Source organism: Rhinolophus sinicus, chromosome 2 (genome assembly GCF_057876585.1).
Source record: "Rhinolophus sinicus isolate RSI-liver-muscle chromosome 2, RSI-T2T, whole genome shotgun sequence".
NCBI classification, from domain to species: Eukaryota; Metazoa; Chordata; class Mammalia; order Chiroptera; family Rhinolophidae; genus Rhinolophus; species Rhinolophus sinicus.
The window spans coordinates 113762969-113788759 of record NC_142502.1 but is presented as its reverse complement, the minus strand read 5'-3'; the positions used below and the strand labels follow the sequence as shown (position 1 = coordinate 113788759).

At 52.6% G+C, this 25791-nt stretch overlaps 1 protein-coding gene across 4 annotated transcripts; it reads left to right on the top strand.

Moving 5' to 3' along the window:
• The first annotated feature begins 117 nt into the window (after positions 1–117).
• ZAP70 (zeta chain of T cell receptor associated protein kinase 70) lies at positions 118–25778 on the top strand. 4 transcript variants are annotated; one of them, XM_019716526.3, is made up of 14 exons: positions 135–275; positions 9475–9606; positions 9790–10240; positions 10860–11020; positions 18758–18896; positions 18995–19076; positions 19158–19204; positions 19428–19479; positions 20471–20663; positions 21207–21413; positions 23236–23428; positions 23508–23648; positions 23744–23856; positions 25305–25778. In XM_019716526.3, exons 3-14 carry the CDS (start codon positions 9839–9841, stop codon positions 25426–25428), a joined length of 1854 nt encoding a protein of 617 aa, XP_019572085.2. In that variant the 5' UTR covers positions 135–275; positions 9475–9606; positions 9790–9838; the 3' UTR covers positions 25429–25778. The 4 variants fall into 4 exon arrangements, with proteins under 4 accessions (XP_019572084.2, XP_019572088.1, XP_019572085.2 ...); XM_019716525.3 differs by lacking the exon at positions 9475–9606 and having other exon boundaries at positions 118–275; XM_019716529.3 differs by lacking the exon at positions 9475–9606 and having other exon boundaries at positions 118–275; positions 23508–23652.
• Positions 25779–25791: the final 13 nt, after the last annotated feature.

The following is a 25791-nucleotide window of genomic DNA, read 5'->3' as shown; positions in this document are numbered from 1 at the left end:
CCCTGCTTGCAGCTGGCCTCAATTCCTCCCCCCACCCCGCTGGGGCAGGCACTGCTTGGCCCCGGAAATGCCCTCTGCCCTCTCCGGAGCACGTGGCCTGCGATTTTCCTTGAACACAGCACTTTATGACTTATACGTAAACTTCAAACACAGCCCCCTTTCCTGTCTTCGCATCAAGGAAATAGGCTGAGAAACCCGCTGCTGAGAGCACATCAGGCCTTCCGGCCCAGGTCCTTGCCCGGCTGGGGCCTTCGTGCTGTCGCTGCTGCATCCAGGTGAGTGGCCATCCTTTGTTTTTTGCCTCTGTCCTGCCAGCACAGCCACCCCAGGGGACTCTGGGGCAGCTGACAGAAGGTGAATAAAACTCCCGCCAGTGAGAAACTGGCAGGGCAGGACCTCCTTACACCTTGCCTGAGAGGCATTGGTTAGCCAGCGGGGGCCTTAGGCTGGGGGCTTGGGCTACAGAGAGACCCAAGTTGTTTTCTTGGGCCCTCATTCTTCATCTACAACCAGCTGTGTGTCTGCGTTGGGGATCAGAGACCTTGTGGGTAGCCCGTTTGACTGGACATCCGTCCCCAGGTAAGTCATCATGGATGGAACAGCAGCTGGCTGCTGTCTCCAGGGGTGGCCTGGGTCTGGTGGAGGAGGATAGAGTCCGGAGTGCTGTTGTACTGGGACAGGTGGTGTCCAGCTAGAGAAGGAAGCAGACGCGGCCACACTGAGGGAAGCAGCACCCCCCACCCCCAACCCTTTCAGAGGCTCAGCCGAGCAGAAGTGTCCTGGGGACACAGAAGTGCCTGTTCAGTTGCTGGCCTCCCGCTGGGCGCTGCCAGGCCAGCATCCTTGGTTCCAGGAAGCAGGGAAACCTCCAGAGAAAGTAAACCTGTGCTCTGGCCCGAGGCCATGAATATGAGGGTGGCTCAACAGGGCTGTGAATCTGAACAACAAAATGCCAGTGAGTACCATGAGGGGTCCAGGGCAGGCTTGGGCCACTTGTAGGGCAGCTCAGGTTAAAGGGGGACCCAGAGGGGTGAAGGAGCAAAGAGCTTGAATCCTGCTCAATCGCTGTGTGTCGTTCGCAAGTTGCTTGGCCCTTCTGAGCCTCAGTTTATATATCTGATATATGTAGATAAAAATACTGGCACCTAGTAGGTGCTTGGCTCCTGACTGCTGGGTGAGAGGTTTGGAAAGGTGCCCCAGGCAGGAAACGGTCTTGGCAGAAAGGATCAGGGCTTCGTGTGGTGAACAACTCAAGATGATCGTTGTTACTGTTCATTCAGCTAAGGCAGTGAGCACACAGTAGGTGTTTAATAAAGCTTGCCTGAGAGATTAGGCTCTGGGACTCCTGGGGTGCCACATCCTTGGGTGCCACCTGCCAAGGCTCTTCTGCCACCCCAGAGCTGCTTCTTCCTCCTCTCGCCTGTCCTCCAGCCTCATGCCTGCAGCCCTGCAGGGACACAAGAGACCTGGATTAGCCTCCGGGCTCTGCCACCAACTGTGTGTGCTGTGTGACCTTGGGCACACAGAAGTGAAGCACCCTCCACCTTTGTGTGCTTCAGTCCCAAATCCACAAATCCTTCACTCACAGGGCTCTTGCAAGGATTAGGTGAGTGAATACATCTAAGTGCCTGGCACACAGTAGGTGCTATATAAGTATATTGCTATAGTTGACCCTTGAATAATGTGGGGGTTAGGGTTTTTGACCCCCGTACAGTCGGAAATCTGTGTATAACTTTTGATTCTACTGTCGTCTCTCTGTATCCATGGGGGCTGGTTCCAGGACCCTGCAGAGGCTCAAGTTCGATACAGAAAATGTCCTAGAACAATGGCTACAGTCAGTCCTGCGGATTCCCAACCGCGGATCAAAAATACTGTTTTCGACCTGTGGGTTGGTTGACTCTGTGGATGCGAAACCCGGGAGACGGAGGGCCGACTGCATAGTTACTGAAAAATATCTGCGTGTATGTGGCCCCAGGCAGTTCAAACGCGTGTAGTTCCAGCATAACTGTAGTTATGATGATCGGTCCTCACTCCGGGTGGTCTCAGGCTCTGGACTTCATCTCCTAGACCATTCTGGGGGCTGCAGCAGCCAGACTGCTCCATGCTGACCACTCCCGGCCCCTCCCCAAGCATAGGGTTAAGACACAGCCAATTTTACCTTCCCCCTGTCCCTTGGGGAGTGTTACTGGCATCTAAGTAGTAGCTATAGGCCAGGAATGCTGCTAAGCATCCTGCAACGCATAGGACCATGTTGTCCCCACATCTCCACCAGGCTCCGTCCTCCACACTCATCCCCTAAACCTTTTTCCATCTCCCTTTCACAGTCACAGAGCCTGATGCGCAGAGAGGGAAAGCTCCTGTTCGCGGTCACACAGCCCTTAAAACCCAGGCAGCAGAGGTTGGGGTGGGGGTGGGGAGGCTGGTGTCGTGGCATCATCCAGTCACTCAACATACACTTAGAGAGTCAGCTGGATGTGGGGACCTGCCCCTGACCCCCCAACAGCCTGGGCCCTGACAGTTGAAGGCAGCTCAGGGGACAGTGACACCTGGGTCAATGCGGGGTCTGGGGGTGGCGGAGCCCCTGAGCGCACAGCTTGGAACCAGGGATTCCACTCTCCTCAGGGACTGGAGTGGTTGATGCCGGCTGCTGGGTGAGAGGCCTGGGTTCAAATCCCAACTGCCATTGCAGGCTGCATGATTCTGGACACAGCATTGACCCCTCTAAGCCTCAGTTTCTTTAGCTGAGGAGGAATGGGGCTAGCTGGGAATGCAGGTGAGGTGAGGATTGGATTAAATGGATAATGCTCATAAGACGTGCCATCAAGTCCCTGGCACAGAGGCTGTTGTTGTTGCCCGGGTGACAGGTATTTATTGGGAGGCAGCAGGGGCTCCAGGAGAAAACAAGACCACTGTAGGCTCTGTCTTGGGGTGACCGGCCTGGTCAGAGGCAGAGGAGCAGACTGACAGCGGTCCTCTGCAGCCATCAGGGCTGTGATGTGGGAGGACAGGCCCTGGGAGAGCAGAGGCGGTGCCCGACTCAGCCTGGGCAGGAACACTTCCAGGAGAGGGGACAACTGAGGGGACCTGTAGCATCTGGCCAAGGGAAGGGTATGGGCGCCTTTCTGGGAACAGAAAGCAGCCTGTGCAAAGGCTGCTGGCGTTGGTCCTCTCCTCTCCCGCCGTTGTTAGTGGAGGAGGACTCTAGACCCACCATTCCCCCCCTCTCCTAAGGAAGCCCCCACGGCCCCTCGTCCCTATCCAGGGACCCGCAGAGGTGTGTCCACCCATCACAGCGGGCTGCATACCTTTTCAGGTACCTGGCATCAGTGGCCTCTGCAAACACCACAAACGTTTATTGGGCACCTACTATGTACCTTGCTGGTATAGGCAGGGGAACAAGACAGGGTCTCCACTCTCACACTGTTCCCGTTCTATCATATTATAAGATATGTCATAACATTTGTTAACATATGTCAAAGATCACATGTCAACAAGTTGATATATATATCCCATTTTTGGTGGTAAAGAACAATAAAGCTGGCTCAGGACAGAGGAAGAAGGGGAGGTGATTTTAGAGAGGGAGGTCGGGAAAGGCCTCTTGGAGGAGGGGGTGATATTTAGGCAGAGACCTGAATGAAGTGAGGGATACTGGGGAAAGTGTCCAGGCAGAGGGAACAGACTGTGCAAAGTCACTGAGGTTGGATCTTGCCTGATTTGTTTAAGTGACCTGAACAAGTAACTTAAGGAGGCCTGTGTGGCTGCTAGAGAGGGAGTGAGTGCAAAGAGGTGATGGGGCAGATGGTGCGAAGCCTGGGGTCACTGCGAGTGTTGGGCTTTAACCTTGCGTGAGGCGGGGGTCCTGGATGGCTGTGAGCAGGCAGGACATGGAAGCGGAAGGGTGGGCCAGGTTTTGTGCATGGTGCTCTGCGAGCCGTCGCTCACAGAACCTCTGCAGTGCCCCAGTGTCGGGCGCCTTTGCTGACCCGTTTTCCAGGTGGGGTCTGGCGAGCTTAGCTCACTGCTCAGGACCACACTTGCTCCTATGCAATGGATCGATGATTCCATGATTCCAATCTGATGCCCTGTTGAGAGAAAAGATATGAAGGAGCCTGTTGCCATCTATGGCACCATGCTAACTGTTGTGCTTGTGACTTACAATGTAACTGAGGTGGCATTTTGTTAGCTGACAAATGCCTGTGCTGCCTCTGTGTGTGGGCTTAGGGGGCCCCACCATGGCCTGTGGAGTAGGAGCAAGAAACATGGTTTCAGGGGGGCCTTGGGGTCTAGGGCCAGAGGACTAGGGGTCAGTGAGATGAGCCATGGACAGTAAGGAGCCGGGCCCTCATTTCCAAAATGCCTTGGGTGGGGATGCTTCGGGATCTGACTGAGGGTGGCATGCAGAGCCTACAGGCCTGGCTGGGGCCACTCCTACCCACTCCCAGCAGACCCAGCTCCTCTGCAGCCTGCCTCCCCTCTGGGCTCTCACGATGGCCATTTAATTGGGGCTTTTAATGCTCAGAATATGTTGTGTGGAACAGTGGACCTTCAACGCCCTGCTACATAGCTGTGGGATTAAACAAAGCTGGAGAGGGGCCTTCCACGCAGGTATTTATTTATTTATGTATTTATTTCTTTATTTTGTTCTTTAGATTCTACATATAAGTGAGATCGTATGGTATTTGTAGTTCTCTGTCTGGCTTATTTCACTTAACATAATACCCTCTAGGTCCATCTATGTAGTTGCAAATAGTAAGGTTTCATTCTTTTTTATGATTAATGGTCCATTGTTTATATGTACCACCTCGTCTTCATTCAGTCGTCAATTGATGGACACCCAGGTTGCTTCCACATCTTGGCCATTGTAAATAATGGTGCAGTGAACATAAGGGTGCATATATTTCTTTGAATTAGTGTTTTGGATTACTTCGGATAAATATCCAGACATGGAATTTCTGGGTCATAAGGTAGTTCTATTTTTAGTTTTCTGAGGAACCTCCTTACTGTTTTGCATCAGAACCTTTAATATGCTAATATGTTTTTCAAAATATATTTGATCCCTTGACCCTTTTTCCTCCCTTTGCAGTACGTTTGGGGTGTCAGGTTTCCCTGGAACAGAACCCAGCCTTTACACAGGGAGGGCGCTTGAATGGTGGCATTTCAGGCAGATGTGTCTGGCCAAGGATCAGAGGTTTTCTCCTCCCCGTCTCAGGGCCGCTGTCCCTTGGTGTCTGGGTGGAGCTGCACACTCGGAGAAGGCCAGGTTAGGGTGTCACAAGATGCTCACACACTTGAGGGGAGGCAGGACACAGCCAGCCCAGGCAGGAATGGGATGGGGAGTCTCACGGAGGGCACATCTCTTGGGAAAGCCATGGAGTCTGTGGGGCACCACTCAGGACAGAAGCAGCGGATCCTCCGGCCGAGTCTGGGGTCACACAGGAGGCTGCAGACGGGCCCAGCTGCTCTGAAGGCTGTTGATACTGTTGTCATGATTGCAGTGAGGCAGACAAGTTGGGGTAACGCTGAGGACGCACAGAGAGCATGGCTGTCTCTGGGACACCTTGGCCTCGGGTCCACGGTGGCCAAGCATGGCTTATGGCCCTAGGGGCCAGCCTCTCCCCACCCCCACTTCTGCACCAACCCCCCTTCGGCTACCCAGGCTGCACCTGCGACCACTGTGGGGAGGAGTTTCTCAAACTGTGTTGTCGACAGTTTCCTGCCACAGCTTCCTGCCCCAGAGACCAGATTCCCCAACCTCACCCCTCCCCACGGTCGCTGGACAGGCCCCCACCTTACTGCCTTGTCCTGTGTCTACAGGGAGCAGCTCTATGAACCTGTGCGGCAGGGCTGGCTGGACTTGGGAAGTGGAGAGGAGTGGGGAGGGCCTTCCGAGGGGAGGGCACGCTAGGAATAAGAGTTTGTAAGCAGATTTGCAGGCAGACTAATAGTGCAGCCTGGCTGGAGCAGAGGGAGGGCTGAGGAGTTTAGTTAGAGTCAGTGGAGTAGGCAGGAGGGAGCCACAGTAGGTTCTTGAATAAGGGAGGCCCTGGGTAGGAGATGCGTAGAAGCAACTTGCAGACCCCTGAGCTCAGCTCATATTGGAAACAGACTGTGGGGTTCAGCCAATCACAGGCACCATGAGTTAGATCTGGATCTCAAGTTTTATTAATAGAAGCAGTGGGTAGAGATCAAAGGAGGTGATGGCAGCACAAACCGACCTCAGGAGAGAGATCTGGACTAGATAAGTGGGAGTGGCAGCAGTTAGCCACAGACAGGATGGCCCAAGTGAGGGGACCAGGTTGGGGACGCAGAGAGCTGGCATCAGAGAGGGAGGAGGCCAGCCGGGGGGAGTCCACGGAGACTGGGGAGCAGCCTGTGTTTGAGGGGCAGGCTCTGAGGCTGGATGGAAGGCAGGGGTCAAGAAAGGGGAGCAGGAGTGGAGACAGCCCTCCTTTTCCGATTTCAGTTATTATTTTTAGTGCCTGGTGTGTCTATACCTTCCAGCTCCTTTATCCCCCTTTAATTAAAAAACAAACAAACAAAGGAATAATTTGCATATAGTAAAATTTACTCATTTTAGAGAAAAATTCTGAGTTTTGACAAATGCATAGAGCCAAGAAACTACCATGTCAATCAATATTAGACTATTCCCCCAAATTCCTTCATGCCCGTTTGTAGTCAGCACCCCCCCCCCCCCCCACACACACACACGCACTGCCGGCAGCCACTGAAGTGTTCCCCATTGATAGGTTTGATGGAATCACACAGTAGTAGCCTTTGAGTCTGGCTTCTTTCACTCATCGTGATGCCTTTGAGGGTCGCCCGTGCTGTTGCATATATTACAGAATGATGGCCTATGATGGCTCCAGATGGGGACACAGCTGCAGTCCCTGATTAATCGCCTCCGGGTAACTGCTAGGACAACCAGGAATCCCCACAACCCTGGCCCTCCTAACCCCGGTGTCAGAGGTATCTGGTCAGAATGCAGGTTCTGGCCCCTCCTCCAGCTGTCCCAACCCAGATGTCACCTGAAATGATTCGCAGGCCTCACCTGAAGGGAATCACGGGCCATGCCTAAAATGATTCCCAAACCTCACCTGAAATTTTCAGTACAGCAGGTCCTGAAATAATGTTTCATTCAATGTTGTTTCGTCATAATGTTGATGAGGAAAAACCAAACAAACAAACAGGATTCCCAGTGGGGCCACCGTCAGTGTGGACTTTGCATGTCCTCCCTGTGTCTGCGTGGGTGTTCTCCTGGGACTTCCACATCTCAAAGATGAGCATGTGAGGGGATGGCGTGTCTGCATTGTCCCCGTCTGAGTGAGTGGGGGTGTGTGAGTGGCCCTGTGATGGAAGGGCGTCCTGTCCAGGCTGGGTCCCGCCTGGCACCCTGAGCTACCAAGAGGCTCTGGCCACTGTGACCCTGAACTAGAATCAGAGGGTTGGAAAAAAATGATATTGCTTGTTTTCATTCATCTTTCTTCAATGTATGTTGAGCTCACCTTTATTCCAATGCTTAATATTAGAAGTATTTTGGGTCTTATTTTGAAGTTTGATGATGTTTTTGTGACTAGAAATATGCTGTAGGAATCTAACTCTCGTTTCTATCAATTAGTCTCAGGTACAACTGATCTGTTACACGTTGTTTCGCTTCAAGTCACTGTTTCCCAGACCCTGTTGACGTTAAGTGAAGACCTGTACCTTCCTCCCAGCCCCAGTACCCGTCCTTGCGTGTCCCTGGACACCCAGGGGACAGGCTCCCTTGCTCAAGCCACAACAGCTTCCTCTGCACCCCTGCTTACATTTGCTTAACTAAGAAAGGCTCCCAAGCCCCTTCCCTGAACACAACCCATGCCTGGGTGGCTTTGTTGGGCCCACTTCAGTAGAGAAATGACCAGAAACTGCTATGGGGAGACAATTTTTTTCAATGTCACATAAAACTTACAAATATATAGAAAAATGGGAAGAATTAGTTGTACACCCATAGCCACCCCCTAGATCCTACAATTAACATTTTGCTATAGTTGCTCGATCACATATAGTTGATCCCATTATTAGTGCTTTCTGTACTTGCGAATTAGCCTATCACTAAAATTTATTTGAAACCCCAAAACTAATACTTGAGGTACTTTCACGGTCACAAGGACACACGCAGAGCAGCAAGAAAGCCAAGCTTGTACAAGACACTCTACCTTCCTGTCTCAGCTCTCATATCATAAACAAGTGTCCTCAGTCCACTTGGTGCCAAATTTTTGTGCTGTTTGTAGATTTCACTGTTCCAATGGGTCCCACGTGCAGTGCTGAAGTGCTGTCTAGTGTTCCCAAGTGCAGGCAGGCTGTGGGGTGCCAAAAAGAATGTGTTAGATAAGCTTCTAGTTATAGTGCTGTTGGCTGAGAGTTCAATGTTAATCGATCACCAACATAAACCAAGGTGCCTTTAAACAGCAGTACACATAGAACAAGGTTACGTATTGATAAGTGGATGAAAATGTAACTAGAGTCTCAGAGAATCCTAGCCTTGGATTTCCTCTAGGAGTAAGGGTTTAGTATTTGTTAATTCCATGTTTGCAGTGACTACAGAACTACTGCGAATAATAAGATTTGACTGGACCTATCTATTCATCTATCAGTCAATATTAATTTTTGGTTGCCTTTCAAAGTAAATTACAGTCATCGATAAATATTTCTGCACACAGATCATTAACTATGGTTCAATAATTTATGGTTCTTTTTTACTGAGGGATCCAAATACAATGAAATGAATAAATCTTAAGTGTACAATCTCTAATTTTCGAGGAATTCAGACACCTGTGTTACACAACACTTATCAAGATATCGGACATCACCATTACCCCAGGAAGTTGAAGGTAGATAATTTTAGGTTATCTGCCTCACCAGATACCCATTTACCTAAATATCCTTAACTCCTTCTCCCCATATATGATATTTCCCAATCACATATCTCGTTTTGTTTAACGGCTCTATCAAAGTTCACATTGAAGTTAAACCCTAATGTATTTAACCAATCCCCTATTGATGGATATTCAGATTAGTTTAGGCTTTCTAGAAACGTGTCCATGAAGGCAGAGGTGGGAAGGCAAGGGGAATTTCTAAGGCTGTGGGGGAAATAATCAGTGAGTCGGGAAGACAGAGTAAGCTTCCTTTGATGAGCAAAGCTTATTCTAACCTCAGGGTCTTTGCACTTGTTGTTCCGTCTGCCTGATGTGCTCTCCTTCCTGCTTTTTGAAATGTTAGCTCCTCCTTGTTCTTTAGATCTCAGCTCAAATGCTACCTCTTCAGAGAAGGTGACCATCAGAGCTACTGTGGCCTCTTCTCTCTCTTAATATCGCTCTATATTTCCTTTATAACACTGACCTAAATCCGTAGCTATTATTTTTGTCTCTTTGTTTATTGCATTCCCTCCCCCAAGACTGTTATCTTCAAGAAGGCTGGAACCATGTCTGTCTTTTCCAGCTTATCTCCAGCATTGGCCTGAAACAATAAGAATTCAACACGTGTTTTGGAGATGAATAGTTCCAGGAGCTGGTGTGTGGGGCCAGTCGTGTAGTCTGGGCGCTCCCGCACAAGTTCTCTGAAAAGTCAGAGGTGGGTTTGGGACGCAGGCTGGGTCTCCTCTCCAAGTTGGTTCTGGCACAAAGCATGCTCTGCACGATCGGCACGGATGCCCCATCATTGCGGCCTCTCTCTCACTATCTCTGGGCCCACGGACGGAGCTCAGGAAGGGAAGCGAGGCCCTGACATGCCCCAAATCCCGCTCTGAACCCGCAGGGTGTGGTGAGGCGCAGGGGCGCGCAACCTGCGCGGAGCAGCGGAAGCGATGCCAGACCCCGCGGCGCACCTGCCCTTCTTCTACGGCAGCATCTCGCGCGCCGAGGCCGAGGAGCATCTGAAGCTGGCGGGCATGGCCGACGGGCTCTTCCTGCTGCGCCAGTGCCTGCGCTCGCTGGGCGGCTACGTGCTGTCGCTGGTGCACGACGTGCGCTTCCACCACTTCCCCATCGAGCGCCAACTCAACGGCACCTACGCCATCGCCGGCGGGAAGGCGCACTGCGGCCCCGCTGAGCTCTGCGAGTTCTACTCGCGAGACCCCGACGGACTGCCCTGCAACCTGCGCAAGCCTTGCAACCGGCCGTCGGGGCTCGAGCCGCAGCCCGGGGTCTTCGACTGCCTGCGCGACGCCATGGTGCGCGACTACGTGCGCCAGACGTGGAAGCTGGAGGTGAGAGCGCGGGGCCAGGGGTGGGCTCGGAATGGGCGGGGCTGGGGAGGGCGGACCCTGGGGTTGAGGGAGCATTGGGGATTAGGCGAGACGGAGCCTCTTCTTCCGCCGGCACTTGGCTGTGTTGCGTCCGATTTGGAAGCCGGAGGGGCGGGACTACGAGGGGTCTTCTGAAGCAGGGGCCTAAGCGAAGATAGACCGGAAGGTGGCGGTCCTTCAGGGCCCTGAAGGAGAGAGGCTTGGGCTGGGGGCGGTGCCCTGGGGTAGGGTGGCCAGAAGGGCGGTGGGTTGTGGTCTTCGACCAGATGTAATACACCGAGGTGTTCGACTACCAGTATCAGAACTTCAAGCCAGAGATGTGCTAGGAGCCGGCTGGAAGGCGGGGTCTGGGGCTCGGTCCTGGATGGGCGGGGCCTGGAATGGATTGAGGTGGAAACATGGACAAGGGAGGGTGGCTGTCCTCAACTACCGGAAGGACTTAACCCAGGTGCGCCTGGTTGGGGTGGGAGTGGGGTCTCATGGGAACAGAGGCAATTGGGAAGGTCCAGGAGATAGAAGAGGGTTCCTGTGGTCACGCACTTGGCACGTGTATAAGTGCCCTTGATCCTCCGTTCCCTAGGGAGACGCTCTGGAGCAGGCCATCATCAGCCAGGCCCCCCAGGTGGAGAAGCTCATTGCTACCACAGCTCACGAGCGGATGCCTTGGTACCACAGCAACCTGACGCGTGAGGAGGCTGAGCGCAAACTCTATTCGGGCTCGCAGACCGACGGCAAGTTCCTGTACGTGGGTCTTGGGCCTGGGCTTTGGGGCAGTGAGGTGGGCGCAGGTGTCAGTGTGCCGGTAGAGGTGGGCAGCGTGCCTGTGCTCCACGTGCAAGTGGGGATGCGTTTCTGAGCCTGCAAAGGGCCGTTCCACGGGGCAGGAGCAGCAGTGGTGAGGACCCCAGAGCTGGACCGCCTGGGTTGGAATCCAGTGTCTGGTACTTACCAGCTGGGGACACTGGGCAAGTAGCTGAACTTCCGCCTGCCTCCATTTCCGCACCTTCATTCAACACAAATATACTGAATAGCCACCATGTGCCAGGCACTGTTGCAGGCACTGAGGACATGGTGGTGAACAAAACAGACACAGATCCCTGTCCTTGTGGAGCAGATAGACAAAAAAGGTGAATCAATAAAATACAGTCTGTCAAGTGGTGGTAAGAGTGTGTAGGTGGGGAGAGGGGTGAGATTGGGTGGCCGGAAAAGGCCTGTCTGATCAGGTGATTTTTGAGTAAAGAACCGAAGGAGGTAAGAAGTGAGCTGTGCAGCCCTCTGGGATAAGGGAGATGAGTACAAAGACCAGGGGGCAAGTTGGTGGCACGTTCAAGAAACAGCGAAGAGGCCAGTGTGCTTGGAGCTGAGTGAGGGCTGGGGTAGAAGAGGTGAGGGAGGGAGGCGGTGACTCCCTCTGACTGCTCTGGGGATGAGTGGTGCCCCCCCAAGGGTCTGCTACAAGGATTGCATGACTTACTTACTATGTGTAAAGCAACATGCAGTGTCTGGTATGTACTAAAAGTGCAGTAAATGTTAGCCGTTAGTATATATGGGTGGACACATGTACTGGTATGTGCCCATGTCTGGGCCACAGCTGAGCCAGGTGGCTATTTGTGAATTGGTTATTGTGAAGGTATCTCTGAAGCTATTTACATAACCTTGCTGCGTGTTGGAAGTCTTGCTGGCTGCTGCTTTCTGGTCTGGACACAGGTCCCTTTATATAATGGATGTTATCCAGATGTGAGCTGACATCACTCAGGCCTCAAGATACAGTGAAACTCGGTGCCTACCTCTTTCCTGTGACCCCAGGAAGTCCAGCATCCTATCCTCCCCAACGTGTCTGAATTCTCAGGGCCTCCATTCCCTGTTCCTCTCCTGGGGCCACCTCGCGGACCCCTTCCTTGATTTTCCCACCCATGTGCGGTCTCTGTGCGTGTACCAGATTACCTGCGGGTATCCCACAGGATGCACGTTCCTCCACAAGACGGTGCTATCAGCTGATAAACTAAATTTTTTACCCTGCCTAATGACTTAGGCTAATCCCACAGGAGAGAAATTAAAGCAGCCAATTTTGCAAGCAGTCTGTCATAGGATTGGAATAAGGAGCCATAATGGAGGTGACGAGCATCTCACACACAAGTGTTTGGGGCTCTTACTTTCCTTTCAGACTGTAAACTTGGGGGCAGAGCCTTCCATCTTCTAGTGAGGGCTGGCACTTGTCCCGATGTTACCTGTCTTCATCCAGAGGTGGCACACTCCCCATCTAGGGTGAGATGCTCACGAAACTGCTGCGGACATGTGGTCCTGTGTCTCGCACACATCCCTGCCTCACTTCTCGTGTACATGTTACCCCCGGTGCCTGAGTGTCTGGGGCTCTCTCCAAGCTGGCCACACGAAGGAGGCTGTATGACCCTCCAGTTGGTACAGCCACTTCTCCTGGTCTCTGCTTTCTCCTCATGACGTGTCATTTCCTTTTCTGTTGTTTTCACAGTCTAGGCTTCCCTTCCCTGGTTTCATCTCAAGTCCCTAATTCAGCTTTTCATCACCTTGGTCTTTGCCTCCCTTCTGTCTTGGTTTTTCTTTCTTCTTCTTCTCTACTCCCCACTCCAGGCGGAACTGGTGGAAGGAGTGGAGGGTGGAGCCAGGGGGCTTCTGAGGTCCCATCCCAGTGCAGCTTTGACCTGTTTCATAGCTTAAGCTTTCATGAAAGATGTTGTTTGACAAAGAAATCCACTGCCAAAAGGAAAAGTTTGCAAAGTTTTTGCATCAATGCAGCAGCAGTTATGACAGGCTTCAAATTAACTGGCCTGTTGAGATGAAAGGACTCTCAGGAGAACCAGGGCCTGTGGCTTTGAGCTGCTGGGCTCTGCCTATCCGGCGGCCTGGAGGCTCAGAGGCAGGCAGGATTGGCATGGCCACAGAGGGTGAGGCTGAAGGACCTAGAATCTGGGTACAGTACAGAGACTGAAGCTGGCCCTCACGTTCAGAAGCAGGTGCAGCGGTGACATTATGAGGGACAGTGACTCATGCCGGGAAATGTCAAGAGACAGAAGCAGCTACAATGAGCCAGATTGCTGGAAAATTAGGCAAAGAGTGCTTTGGATGGAAACTATTGTCGATTCTCTGGCAGTTCCTGTAGCCAGTATCTGCTTTCTCAGTGGATAGAGCCAAAGGTCACAGCTGTAGGCACAGAACCTCGTGGGGCAGGGGTGAGAGGAACACCCCTGCTATCACGGGGCCTGGGACATGCCTGGAACTGGTCTAGTTCTGAGGTCAGGGTGTGACAGAAAGATATGCATGCCACTCAGGCTTGGAAGTGAGACCAGGGACACGCTTACCACTGACTGTTCAGAATATTATAGAAGGGGTGGCATTGTTCCTAATGATATTTGCTGCCACAGCTCCCTGCATTTCTGCATAATTGCAGCATTTGCGGTACTGGTTGATTCAACTTGATAAGAAACTTGACCCCTGGGAAGGGCCTTCAAGAGAATATTGTTAAGTGGTTCTGAACTTCTGGATCATGGATCCCTCGGAATCTTACTGAAGCCAAACCCCTTTCACAACCTCCCAAAACATGTTTATGCGAGAGATCTTGCAGACTAGGTCGGACAATTAAGTTCACGAACTCACCCTAGAAAAAGTGCTACATACCTCACTGCTGAATATCACTATGGTCACCTTCGAAGTCCTCCCCGTGGGAAGCTATGCACCGACGCCAGCGCCTAGTCTACCCTTCAAAGCAATTTTGAAACTCTTTTCCTGGAATGGCCATCAGAGCTGTCATCGTATTATCCTTGATGTCCTGAATGTCAACAAAATGTCTTCCTTTCAATATTTCCTTTATCTTCGGGTAAAGAAAGAAGTCACCGGGGACCAGATCAGGTGAGTAGGGAGGGTGTTCCAATACAGTGATTTGTTTACTGGCTAAAACTCCCTCATAGACAGTGGTGTGTGAGGTGGTGCATTGTCGTGATGCAAGAACCATGAATTGTTGGTGAAAAGTTCATGTTGTTTTCGTCTAACTTTTTCATGTAGCTTTTTCAGCACTTCCAAATAGGAAACTTGATTACTGTTTGTCCAGCTGGTACAAATTCATAATGAATAATCCCTCTGATATAAAAAAAGGTTAGCAGCATTGTTTTAACTCTTGGTTTGGACTGACGGAACTTTTTTGGTAGTGGAGAACTGGCTGACATCCATTGTGCACTTTGACACTTTGTTTCAGGATCGTATTGGTACACCCATGTTTCATTACCAGTGATAACACAGCCTAAAACATCGTATTGTCTCTCCCAAAGGTCTTGGCAAACGTCGACTCTCCTTTGCTTTTGTTCATCGCTGAGCTCCTTCAGGACCATTTTTGTACACACCTTTCTCATGCCAAAATGTTCAGTTAAGATTTTTTCCTGTTTCTCTATTGATGTTCCTTGGTCTGCTATGCATCTCACAGTACTCTGACGATTTTGATGCACAATTCGATGAATTTTTGCAATGCTTTCTTCAGTTCTGCTCGTTACTGGCCGCCCTGACCTCTCTTCATCAGTGAAGCGTTCTTTCCCCTCAGAAAAACATTTAATCCATTTGTACACGGCCATTTTGTTCATGGCATTATCCCCATAAACTTGGACTAACATGTCCCTGATTTCACTTCCACTCTTGCCAAGTTTAACAAGAAATTTATTGTTTGTTCGTTGCTCTAATTCAAGTTCAGACATTCTCACGACAGCACACAAAAACATGCAACAACAATAGTGAACACCACTCAGCAAGACACCGCCACACATCAACACGAACACAGCTGTGAGACACTGATACACCCAGGTTATGAAACATTACCGAGCTGTTTGTACAGTGCGGCCAATGTAAGCGCATGGTGGCAAGTTTGTGAACTTAGTTGTCAGCCCTTATATACTTACATGAGTTTTTGATTGGTCCTGAATCTCATTCTCAGAGATCTTTTCCGATTAAGAACTTCTGATTTAGTTCAGTTTTCTTATTTTACATGCGAGGAAACAGGCACAGCGGATAAGTGGCTTGCTCAGGGTTGCACAGGTAATCTGTGACAGAGCTGGCTGTCAGTCCTACGTAGAATTAATGGTAGAGTCAAATGGAATCCTGGCTCTACCTCCAACAAATTGTGCAGTGTAGGCAAGAGCTCTTGTGCCTCAGTTCCTCATCTGCAAAACGGGGATAATAGCACTAGTACCTACCTTGTGGGGAATGCTGTGAAGACGAAATTACAAAAATGTGAAGAGTTTAGAACCAGTATCTTCATAAATCTGGGCTCTTAACTTTTATCACCATTATCAGGTTATCTATATTCTTTTAAAAGTGGAGATGCAAGTTGATTTCTTCGCCTGAACCTCTAGCTTAAGTTCAAGTTTGAACTGCAAGGACAAAGAACTGCCCCACCTAGTGGTGTTTTGGTGAATAAAGTAGAATGTGGGGCGTTGAAATATATGGTGTGATCAAAACATATTGTGAAATGCTACTGCCGAGTGCCACCCAACGGAAAGGCAGGATCTTCAATACAGGAAGCAGCGCATCAACCTTAGTAACAGTGGGTGACAAGTTTCAACTTGTTTGGTGCAGTCAGTCGGGTGTGAGCCATGGTTGAGAGAAGGTGTGTTTTAAAGTGTGCCGTAAATCATCCTCCATCATGACAATGCTCTGTGTTACATATCACTTCTGGTATATGACAATTTCTGTCAAATAAAAACATTACAGGGTGCCCTCATCCACCTTATTCACTGGATCTGGCACTGTGCGACCTCTGGCTCTTCCCCAAAGTCAAAATGACCATGAAACGTAAACATTTTGAATCGATTCAGGACATTGAGGCAGCCACGACAGTGCAACTAAAGACACTCACGAAAGAGGACTTCCAAAACTGTTTCAGAAAGTGGCAAGAACGATGGGATAAGTGTGTTTAAAGCGAGGGGGAGTGTTTTGAGGGGATTAATGGTAATGTGTCTTTTACTATAATAAATTTTAAAAATTTAAACATTCACTGTATTTTTTGATCACACCTTGTATATGGTGACCACACCAATATCTTTGCCTAAGTGGTTATTTTCTGGGAATTGGTGACTCCTCTTTTATGTCTCTTTCCAAAGCGAGTGTTTCAGTTAGCTTTTGCTGTATAACAAACCATCCTAAAATGTCACAGCTTGAAACATGTCATTTATTCACCTTTGATTCAATGGGTTGGCAGCCTGGGCTTAGTTCTGCTGGGTGGTTCTCCTGCTGGTTTCTTTGGAGCTCACTCTTGTGGTTGCAGTCAGATGGTGGGTTTCCGGGGGCTAGATGGTCTCGGATGGCCTCACTCCCATGTTGGGCAGCTGGCGGGCTGGGTGCCTTGTTCTTCACGTGACTTCTCCAGCAGGCTGACTTGGACTCATGTTAGAACCACAGTGGTTGCAGGGTTGCCAGGAAAAGCAAGAGAGGTCAGGCAAGCCCTGGTGGTCAACCACTTTCCAAGCCTTTTCTTGTGTCATGTTTGCTGATGTCTTATTGGCCAAAGCAAGTCACATGGCCAAGCTCTGATTCAGGAAACATGGAACTAGGCTTCAGCCACCGATGGGCAGAAATGCCTAATGTGTGGCTGTATTTTCAATATTCCACATTTGCTGGTGAGCGGCTGGGCGTTGAGTTTCTGTTGTCAGTTCAAAACTTAAGGTTTTGACCTTAAGAGAGATTTTCACTTCTCAAAAGAAGAGAAGCAGTAATAAGAGACCATAACGCCTAGGCTAGCCCACCAGTCTAGCTATGGAAGTGCTTTCTATTCTGCGGGACATTTGTTTGTTGTGGGGTTCCCCCCTAGCCTTTTGGTGCTCCCCATCACCCTATTCTGGTTTCCTATCTCTTCAGGCATCTCCTCACTTTTGTGGCCTAGCCTGGGACCTGTATGGTTCTCTGGGGAACTTGCTGTCTTGAATGGATGGGACATTCACAAACCACCCCTCAGTCCTTCACATGGTGATCTAGGGGAGATTTCTCTGTTCCTTTGATCCAAGGAAGTGCTTGATTGCAACGTGGGCTTACATCTGACTTGGTTCCACTAAATCCCTGCCTTAGAATGGTGCCTGGCACGGGGTCGACACTCAGTAAACATTTGTCCTGTGAATGGATATCCGTGGCAGATCCCAAGCGCTGTCTGAATTTATACGACTAGTCAGGACTCCAGTGCTATTTCAGGCTGCATGCTGCCAGCCAGCTATTCTGTACTCAGTGCAATTCCTTAGTTTGTTGGTCAGACGCCTACACCTTCCACAGAGCCCGAGACCTCCAGGACCAGCTGCCCTCTGTCCTCTGGTGGACATCTGCCCCTAACTGTGGAATAGAATCTTGTGCCGGTGACTCATGGTGGCAGATGATGACCAGTTTCACCGTGGGGTGTGAGGGTGTGGGTGTTGGTGTCTAAATCAGCGTGTGTGCGCATGTGTCTGTGTGCGTGTACACGTGTGTGTGGTCAGGTTGGTCTGTGTGTGTGAACATATGGTAAGGTTGGTCTTTGTGTACACGTGTGTGTGCATATGTATGTGTCTGTGCATGTGTGTCAGGCTGGCCTGTGTGTGCATCTGTGTGTGTGATCAGATTGGTGTGTGTGCATGTGTGTGTGCACATGTGTGGTCAGTTGGTCTGTATGTGCATGTGTGTGTGTGTGGATAGACAGGTACGATTTTTGAGGGGCTCAATTCCCTTTCATAGACATGGAAGAATTATTTATTTTGGCAAATTTCCAGCAGAGGACAGTGAAGGGTCTTATTCTGTCAAAGGTTGGTCTGTTAGGATAACTGGCGGGTCTATTGTGATGACAAGGTGACTTGTTCTGATTAGTACGAAGGTGTCCCGTGTGCTGGCCATAGAGTTGTGCTTACCTTTGTTGCTCTTCATGTAGAAGTACATGGGAATGTACTTCTCCACAAGAGAATGGTCCTAAGTCTACATGTGTAGTAGACCTGTGTGTTCCCTGTGAGTGGCTCTGTGTCCACCAGAGGTGGCCACATAGCCTTCCATGGGTGGCCAAGTGTCCCGTGTGGGTGAGTGAATGTACTCTGTGCTTGGCTGAGTGTCTCCTGCAGATGGCTGAGTGTCCCCTGCGGATGGCTGAGTGGGACATGGGTGTCCCAGTGTCCAGCTGTGGGTGGCTGAGTATCAGGCAATGCAGGCTAAATGTCTGCGGTGGGAAGCCCAATGCTTCCCTGTGGATGGATGGTCACATGTCACATTAGATGACTATCTCCTGGGATTACTGGTTCTCCTCTTTGCCTCTCCCCCCCCCCCCCCAGCCTCATGCCCCACTGGCCTGGAGGTTACCAGTAGGTCTAGAGGTTGAGTGGGGCCTGACCTTGGCTTCCCCTGTCTCTGCTGCTTCTGTATGATGCCCTGTGTGTGTGGGAGCTGGGCTCAGGTGGGGGGCACCACTAGAGGGACCCAGGTGGTTGTAGGAGTGGCCTCCTTCCTTGCCCCTGGCAGGCTGAGGCCCCGGAAGGAGCAAGGCACGTACGCATTGTCCCTGATCTACGGAAAAACCGTGTACCACTACCTCATCAGCCAGGACAAGGCGGGCAAATACTGCATACCTGAGGGGACCAAGTTTGACACCCTGTGGCAGGTGAGCTGCTCGCCCACCCTGTTGTTGGGGAGACGCTGTGGCGGGGTTCTCAGGCTCCTGGGGAGCAGGGGAGCCCTGCCCTGATGCCCTCCTTGCAGTTGGTGGAGTACCTGAAGCTGAAGGCTGACGGGCTCATCTACTCCTTGAAGGAGGCCTGCCCCAACACAAGCGCTAGTGCAGGTGAGTAGGGCAGCGGGGGTGGGGTGGGGTGGGAGCGGGAGATGCGTCCCTCACCCCTCACCCCCCTTTCTGCTCTCCCAGGGGCCGCTGCTCCCACACTCCCAGCCCACCCATCCACGTTCACCCACGTGAGTCAGTGGCACCCCAAGGTTGGGGCCTCAGGGATGGAGTTGGTGGGGCCATGGGTTTTGTTTCCAGGGTGAGGCTAGGGTGGAGAGCAGGGCTGCCGTGGAACAGGAGACTCCCCTACCTGCACTGTCCCTGGGAGTTGTCAGGGGATATGGGTTTCATGAGAGGGGCTGGTGCCCCAGCTCAGGCCCTGCTGACCCTTGCTGACTCCATGACCTTTAGCCTCAGAGACGGATCGACACCCTCAACTCAGATGGATACACCCCTGAACCAGGTGAGCTGGCAGAGGCAGAGGTGTATGATGGGGTTTGTGCCAGGCTGCGGGCAGGGTCCCTGCTGGCTTTGAGTCTGCTGGGGAACAAGCATGGGCCTGGCCTGGCCTGTGGCAGTCGGCTTGGTTGGCTCTGTGCATACACTGAGCTTACAGAATCCTGCACGGGGGCACTCCCGTCACACCCACCTATGTGCACGTACATGAGCTCATGCTGACCTGCAGGGGAGGACACATGGCTGTGCCTGGGCCACCAGGCACAGACACACATTTGTTAAGCACCTATTATATGCCAGTTATGCTCCAAGCTCGCGGGCATATGAGCTCGTTGGATTCTCCTGAAACGCCATAGGAGGTAGTCACAGTAATTAGTCTCATTGTATAGATGAGAAAGGAGGGCAATCACTTTCTAAGTCACGCAGCTAGGCAGTGGTGAGGCAGGATTGGAACCCAGGCAAACAGGCTCCAGAGCCCACAGCCCTAAAATGCCCTGCTGCCGATGGTCCCGTGTTTGCTGTGTGGTGCTAGCCTGCCCGTGTGTGGCTCAGAGAACACACATAGTTATGGGTGCACGGAGGCTCCCCTTTGGAGCCCTTGAAACATGGCTGTGTGGTGCCGGCATAGACACGGGCAAGCATGGACATAGGTGCACGCACATCAGTGCACACACAGGCAGATGTGCATGTTCCTGCTGGCACGCTCATGCTTGTGCCAGCACGCACACAGATGTGGGGGGGAGTATACATGGGTGCATTTGTGTGGACACAGGCACCTGCCTTTAGTCCACTTGGACATGGCTTCCCAGAGATGGGACCAGAAGTGTGCACACACACGTACACACTTGTACCCTTGTACATGTGCACGCTCTGGGTGGTACACGCCTGTCTGGGGCATATGCCTTGTGGGTGCCGAGGCTGCCCTGCCCTCCCCATCCCCCTGTCCGTCGCCCTTCCCCTGACCTGGGAGTGCACACCTGTGTGTGTACCCTACCCAGCATGCCTAGCACCCCCAGAGAAAGCGCGGCCACTGCCCATGGACACGAGTGTGTATGAGAGCCCCTACAGTGACCCTGAGGAGCTCAAGGACAAGAAGCTCTTCCTGAAGCGTGAGAACCTCCTCATAGCTGACATTGAACTTGGCTGCGGCAACTTTGGCTCAGTGCGCCAGGGTGTCTACCGAATGCGCAAGTATGGCTGCCCCTGTGCGGTGTGGGGACCGATGGGGGGGTGGCAAAGATGGGGTGGGGGCCAGGATGTGACACCCGTGTGCCTGGGAAACAGGCCCTGGGACAGGAACTTGCTAGAGGACTTCCTGGGAGTGTGCAGTGGGGACAGCCCCTGAGGCGTGAGAGAAGCAGCCTGGGACGGGAGACTGGCTGGGCCGTGGTTGTAACAGAGGCCTCGGCCAACCCCCGGGAGTTGCAGAGGGCCCCTCTGAACCCCTGCGTCGAGTGGTCATTGGGTGAAGGCTGTTTCCGGGGAGGGTGAATGAGATGCTCTTCTCAGCGAGGGGCGGTTCCCGGGGAGGGAGTTGGCTGAGTGCCGCTCCAGCCGAAGACATTGCTAGGGGACTGCGTGCCGGGGCCCTGGAGGGAGATGGGGCGTGAGGGAGCCGCGTACAGCGTCCACGGCTCGCGTCCCAGGAGGAGGGGCAGGCTGGGGGCACTGGGCGGCGGAGCAGGGCCGGTGCTGGCGCGACGCGCACCTCCCACACCGCGTGCGTCATGGCAGGAAGCAGATCGACGTGGCCGTCAAGGTGCTGAAACACGGCACCGAGAAGGCCGACAAGGACGAGATGATGCGCGAGGCCCAGATCATGCACCAGCTGGACAACCCCTACATCGTGCGGCTCATCGGCGTGTGCAAGGCCGAGGCCCTCATGCTCGTCATGGAGATGGCGGGCGGCGGGCCCCTGCACAAGTTCCTCCTCGGGAAGAGGTGAGCGGCTGCTGGCGTGGGGTCTGCCTAGACACACGGGGGTTTCTACGTTCATGGACCCACCTACCCCTGCGCACACCCAGACACTAACTGTGCCACTAACTGGTGTGCCCCAGCAACTCTCTCAGTTCATCCGGCCTCAGTTTCCTCATTTGTCCCACAGCGGTGCTCACAGTGCTTGCCTCAGGAGGCCCATTGAGGGTCAAATGAGCTGATACTTATAAAGTGCTTAGAACAGTGGCTGGCACTGCTTGTCAACTAAGTGTGGCTCTAAATGTTGTCATCATTGCCACCCTACTCTCAGCCACATTCACAACCTGTGTAATTAAGTCAACTGTCTAAAGCAGGGTCGGCTAACTGCAGACACTGTTTTGTCCTGCATGGTTTTGCATTTTTAAAGGGCTGTAAAGGAAAAAAACCACACAAGTGTATGTGGCAGAGCCCACATGCAGCTTGCAAAGGCTATAAAATAGTTAACTACCTTGTTTCCCTGAAAATAAGACCTAGCCGGACCATCAGCTCTAATGCATCTTTTGGAGCAAAAATTAATACAAGACCCGGTCTTATATAAGAGCAGGTCTTACAACTAAAATAAGATCAGGTCTTATATTAATTTTTGCTCCAAAATGTGCATTAGAGCTGATGGTCCAGCTAGGCATTATTTTCAGGGAAACACGGTATCTGGCCCTTTACAGAAAAACTGACCAACCTCTGATCTAAAGAAATTGCCAGTTCATTTGTGTTCCCACGTGCCTCAAGTTCTTATCCTCACAGACACTCACTGAGGCCTGTGCTGCCAGCCCACACTCACCTTCAAGGTGGGCCTGGCTCGTGCATTTGGTCATTCCACAGGTGTTCAATGGGCAATTTCTCTGTGACAGGAACTATTACATCACTTGGAATTCATTAGTGAGTAAAAGAGACAAAGGTTTCTGCCTGAATTCTGGTTGGGTGAAGAGAGGCTTTAAATAATAATTATAATACAGTAAAGTATGGAGTATGTTGGAAGATAAATACTATGGAAAAAGGGTTGTGAGTGTCGGTGGGAGGTGAGAAGGAGGTGAGGTCTGCAAACAGGAAGGCAGCCCAGCGCAGCTCTGGGGCAGAGCGTTCCAGGCTAGGGCACAGCCAGTGCAAAGGCCCTGAGGTGCACCCATGCCTGCTGTGGTGTGGGAGCACTACATGGGGGCCTGTGGCTGGAGCTGATGTGGCTGGGGAGGTGACAGGCAGGTCATGCAGGGCCTGGTGGGCACAGGAAGCACTTGGGTTTGACCCTGAGTGAGGTGATGGACCAGGGTGGCAGAAGCTGGAGTGGGAGAAGTGGAGGGTTCTGGAGGGGTTCTGAAGGCAAGGCTGCTAGGTGTGCCCATGGGTTGGATGCTGGGTGTGAGGAAAGTACCGAGGGCAAGGACAGGGCTTCTGGCCTGAGTGGGTGAGAGAATGGAGGTGGAGAAGAGAGGGGGTGGGGAGAAGGAGCTGGCCATGCGTGTGTGTGTGTGTGTGTGTGTGTGTGTGTGTGTGAGAGAGAGAGAGAGAACAATTGATCTTAGCTTTGTTCTTACTGTCAGATGCCGTGACACCCTGGAGGGCTCATGGAGGATGCAACAAATATATGAGTTTGGGAATCAGCATGTGGGTGAAATACGAGTCTCAGACTGCACGAGTGCCGAGGCTTTTGCCTGTGTGTCACTGCTGTGTCCCCAGCCCCGTGCCTGGCACACAGCAGATGCTTAATATTCATTAACACACGCCCAGCTGGGTCAGAGATATGGGCTTGGCCCCCTTGGGAACGTGGGCTGACCCTGCCTTCCCCTGCACCCAGGGAGGAGATCCCTGTCAGCAACGTGGCAGAGCTGCTGCACCAGGTGTCCATGGGGATGAAGTACCTGGAGGAGAAGAACTTTGTGCACCGAGACCTGGCAGCCCGCAACGTCCTGCTGGTCAACCGGCACTACGCCAAGATCAGTGATTTTGGCCTCTCCAAGGCCCTAGGCGCCGATGACAGCTACTATACCGTGAGTCCCGCCCCTTTCTGCCCAGGTGGGCAGGAGTGGGGGGCCCACACCTTGCCTCAGCAGTGTCTCCCACCCCCAGGCCCGCTCAGCCGGGAAGTGGCCGCTCAAGTGGTACGCGCCCGAGTGCATCAACTTCCGCAAGTTCTCCAGCCGCAGTGACGTCTGGAGCTTCGGGGTCACCATGTGGGAGGCCTTCTCCTATGGCCAGAAGCCCTACAAGGCAGGCATGCGTGCATGCAGGCGGGTGGGTTGTCGCTGGGGGGCGGCGCGAGGGCCCCGGTTACTTACGTGTGCACTTGGCTCTGGCTTGAGCAGAAGATGAAGGGCCCCGAGGTCATGGCCTTCATCGAGCAGGACAAGCGGATGGAGTGCCCGCCGGAGTGTCCGCCTGAAATGTACGCACTCATGAGAGACTGCTGGATCTACAAGTGAGTGCCAGCTGGCGGGTGGGGACCTGGCCGTACTGACACGTGGGCCTGGGACAGGAGGTCTCAGTGCTCAGTCGTTCGGTCCAACAAAACTCCCTGGTGTCATCCCACTCAAAGATGCTCCCCAGTTCACGGCCTTTCCAGCACTCGGCACCATTAGCCCCCCATATCTTTGCTTGGCTCCCCAACACACTGACACTACAGTGTTCCAGTGGGCCAGCACCCTACTTGTGTACACCCAGTGCTCCAGCATCTAAAACCTTTGTCCCCCACTAGCCAACACTCCACTCATCAATCCTGCAAGTCATGCAGGGACTCTGGTGCTGCTCTTCACATAAGAATGCAGGACATGGTGAGGCCGAAAAGGAACACCCACGGAGCCATGGATAGGGGAGTCACACCACTATAGTCTCGCTGGTGGTTGGGTTGGAGACACAGGAAACAGGCTCCACACGGTGTGCGATTACCCGTCCGCTTCTCTGCCAACCAACCAACTTGCCAGCGTAGCCATGGCAATTATCTTCATGGCTAATGGCTAACTGGTTACAGCTGATGGCCAAGTAGTCACAGTTGATGGCCATCTACTACTCGAGCCAGCACTTTTCCATGTGAGGTCCAGGGCCTGGAAACAGCTCTCCTGGCTCTGTCCCCACAGGGTACCAATACTCATACATGGGCTATGACTCCGGTATGGAATTCCTCAGTCCCCACAGGTACCCAGACAGGCCAACAGGAAAGCACACCAACACTCAGTATATTCAGAACCACATCTCTGGCTGAAGCCCAAAGCTCGAACTCCTAACACCATCAATATCCTGCCTTCCCATCAGACAGCAGGCAGCACGCGCCCAAATGCACTGTCACCCCACACTGGCTGTGCAGTACACGCATCCCACATTCAATAGCTGTCTTTCCCTGGCCAACACTGAAGACATGAATACCCAGCCGCCGAAGCAATCCAATATGGAGGATAAACAATGAGTGATCAGCCCTTCCTACTCCAACATGCCTTAACCTACCCATAGTACACCAGCACGCCAACACCCAGAGAGGCTGGCACCTGACACCCCAGTGATAAAGGGGTATCCTACACGTAGTGCCCTTAATGTCCCGCTCCCCACTAGCCCCACCGCCTCAGTGCCCGCAGGTCAGGGCAGACAGCACCCTTGCACCCGGCCCTGGGCACATCCCATGCTCAGTGCTTCAGCTGGTCACCCATGGTCAGTAGTGTCAGCCCAACGCACAATCTTGTTACTTACCACCCACTGCCCGTCTGTCAGCCCTTCTTCTCTCAGACCCCTGAATTCCAGATCTCACACCTGAGAGGCTGCCCCCTTAGCCAGGACTGCCCGACGGCCCCATGATTTCTGAGCCCCTTGTGTGTCCACCTCCAGCTGAAGTTGGTTCTGGCCATGTGATCAGTGGCCTAGCTCTGCCCATCCCCACAGGTGGGAGGATCGTCCCGACTTCTTGACCGTGGAGCAGCGCATGCGGACCTACTACTACAGCTTGGCCAGCAAGATGGAGGGCCCCCCGGAGTGTGGGCAGGGGCCTGAGGCTGCCTGTGCCTGAGCGCCCACCTTGCCCAGGGCCGGCAGGCCCCTGTGCCCCGCTCCTCTGTGTGCTCAGCCCCGTCTCAGGACCTGCAGTCTGGCTGGGCCAGCTCACTTCCTCTCCCCCACCAGGTGGGCTGTGGAAGGGGACAGTTGAGGCCTGAGGCCCACACTGTCTACCGAGTCACCTGTCCTCTGGCTGGGGGAGGACGGAAGCTCAAGGGAGGGGGGGATTGTGTAGCCTGGTCCTGGCCTCTGAGGGGTATTACTTGCAAGGACCCTCTTTCTTCTGGGCCCTGAAGGGGAAGACTCTGGACATGTTCAGGTGGCAAGACCCCAGTCATTGGAATAAACTCAGCTTCTGTCTTATTGGAAATCCCTC

Bases quoted from the DNA above. Each gene is read 5' to 3' on its own strand.
- ZAP70 (XM_019716525.3), top strand. From the start codon at position 9,839: ATGCCAGACCCCGCGGCGCACCTGCCCTTCTTCTACGGCAGCATCTCG. The intron at 10,241-10,859 runs GTGAGAGCGCGG...TCCGTTCCCTAG, and splicing joins GCCAGACGTGGAAGCTGGAG to GGAGACGCTCTGGAGCAGGC. The intron at 18,897-18,994 runs GTGAGCTGCTCG...CCCTCCTTGCAG, and splicing joins AGTTTGACACCCTGTGGCAG to TTGGTGGAGTACCTGAAGCT.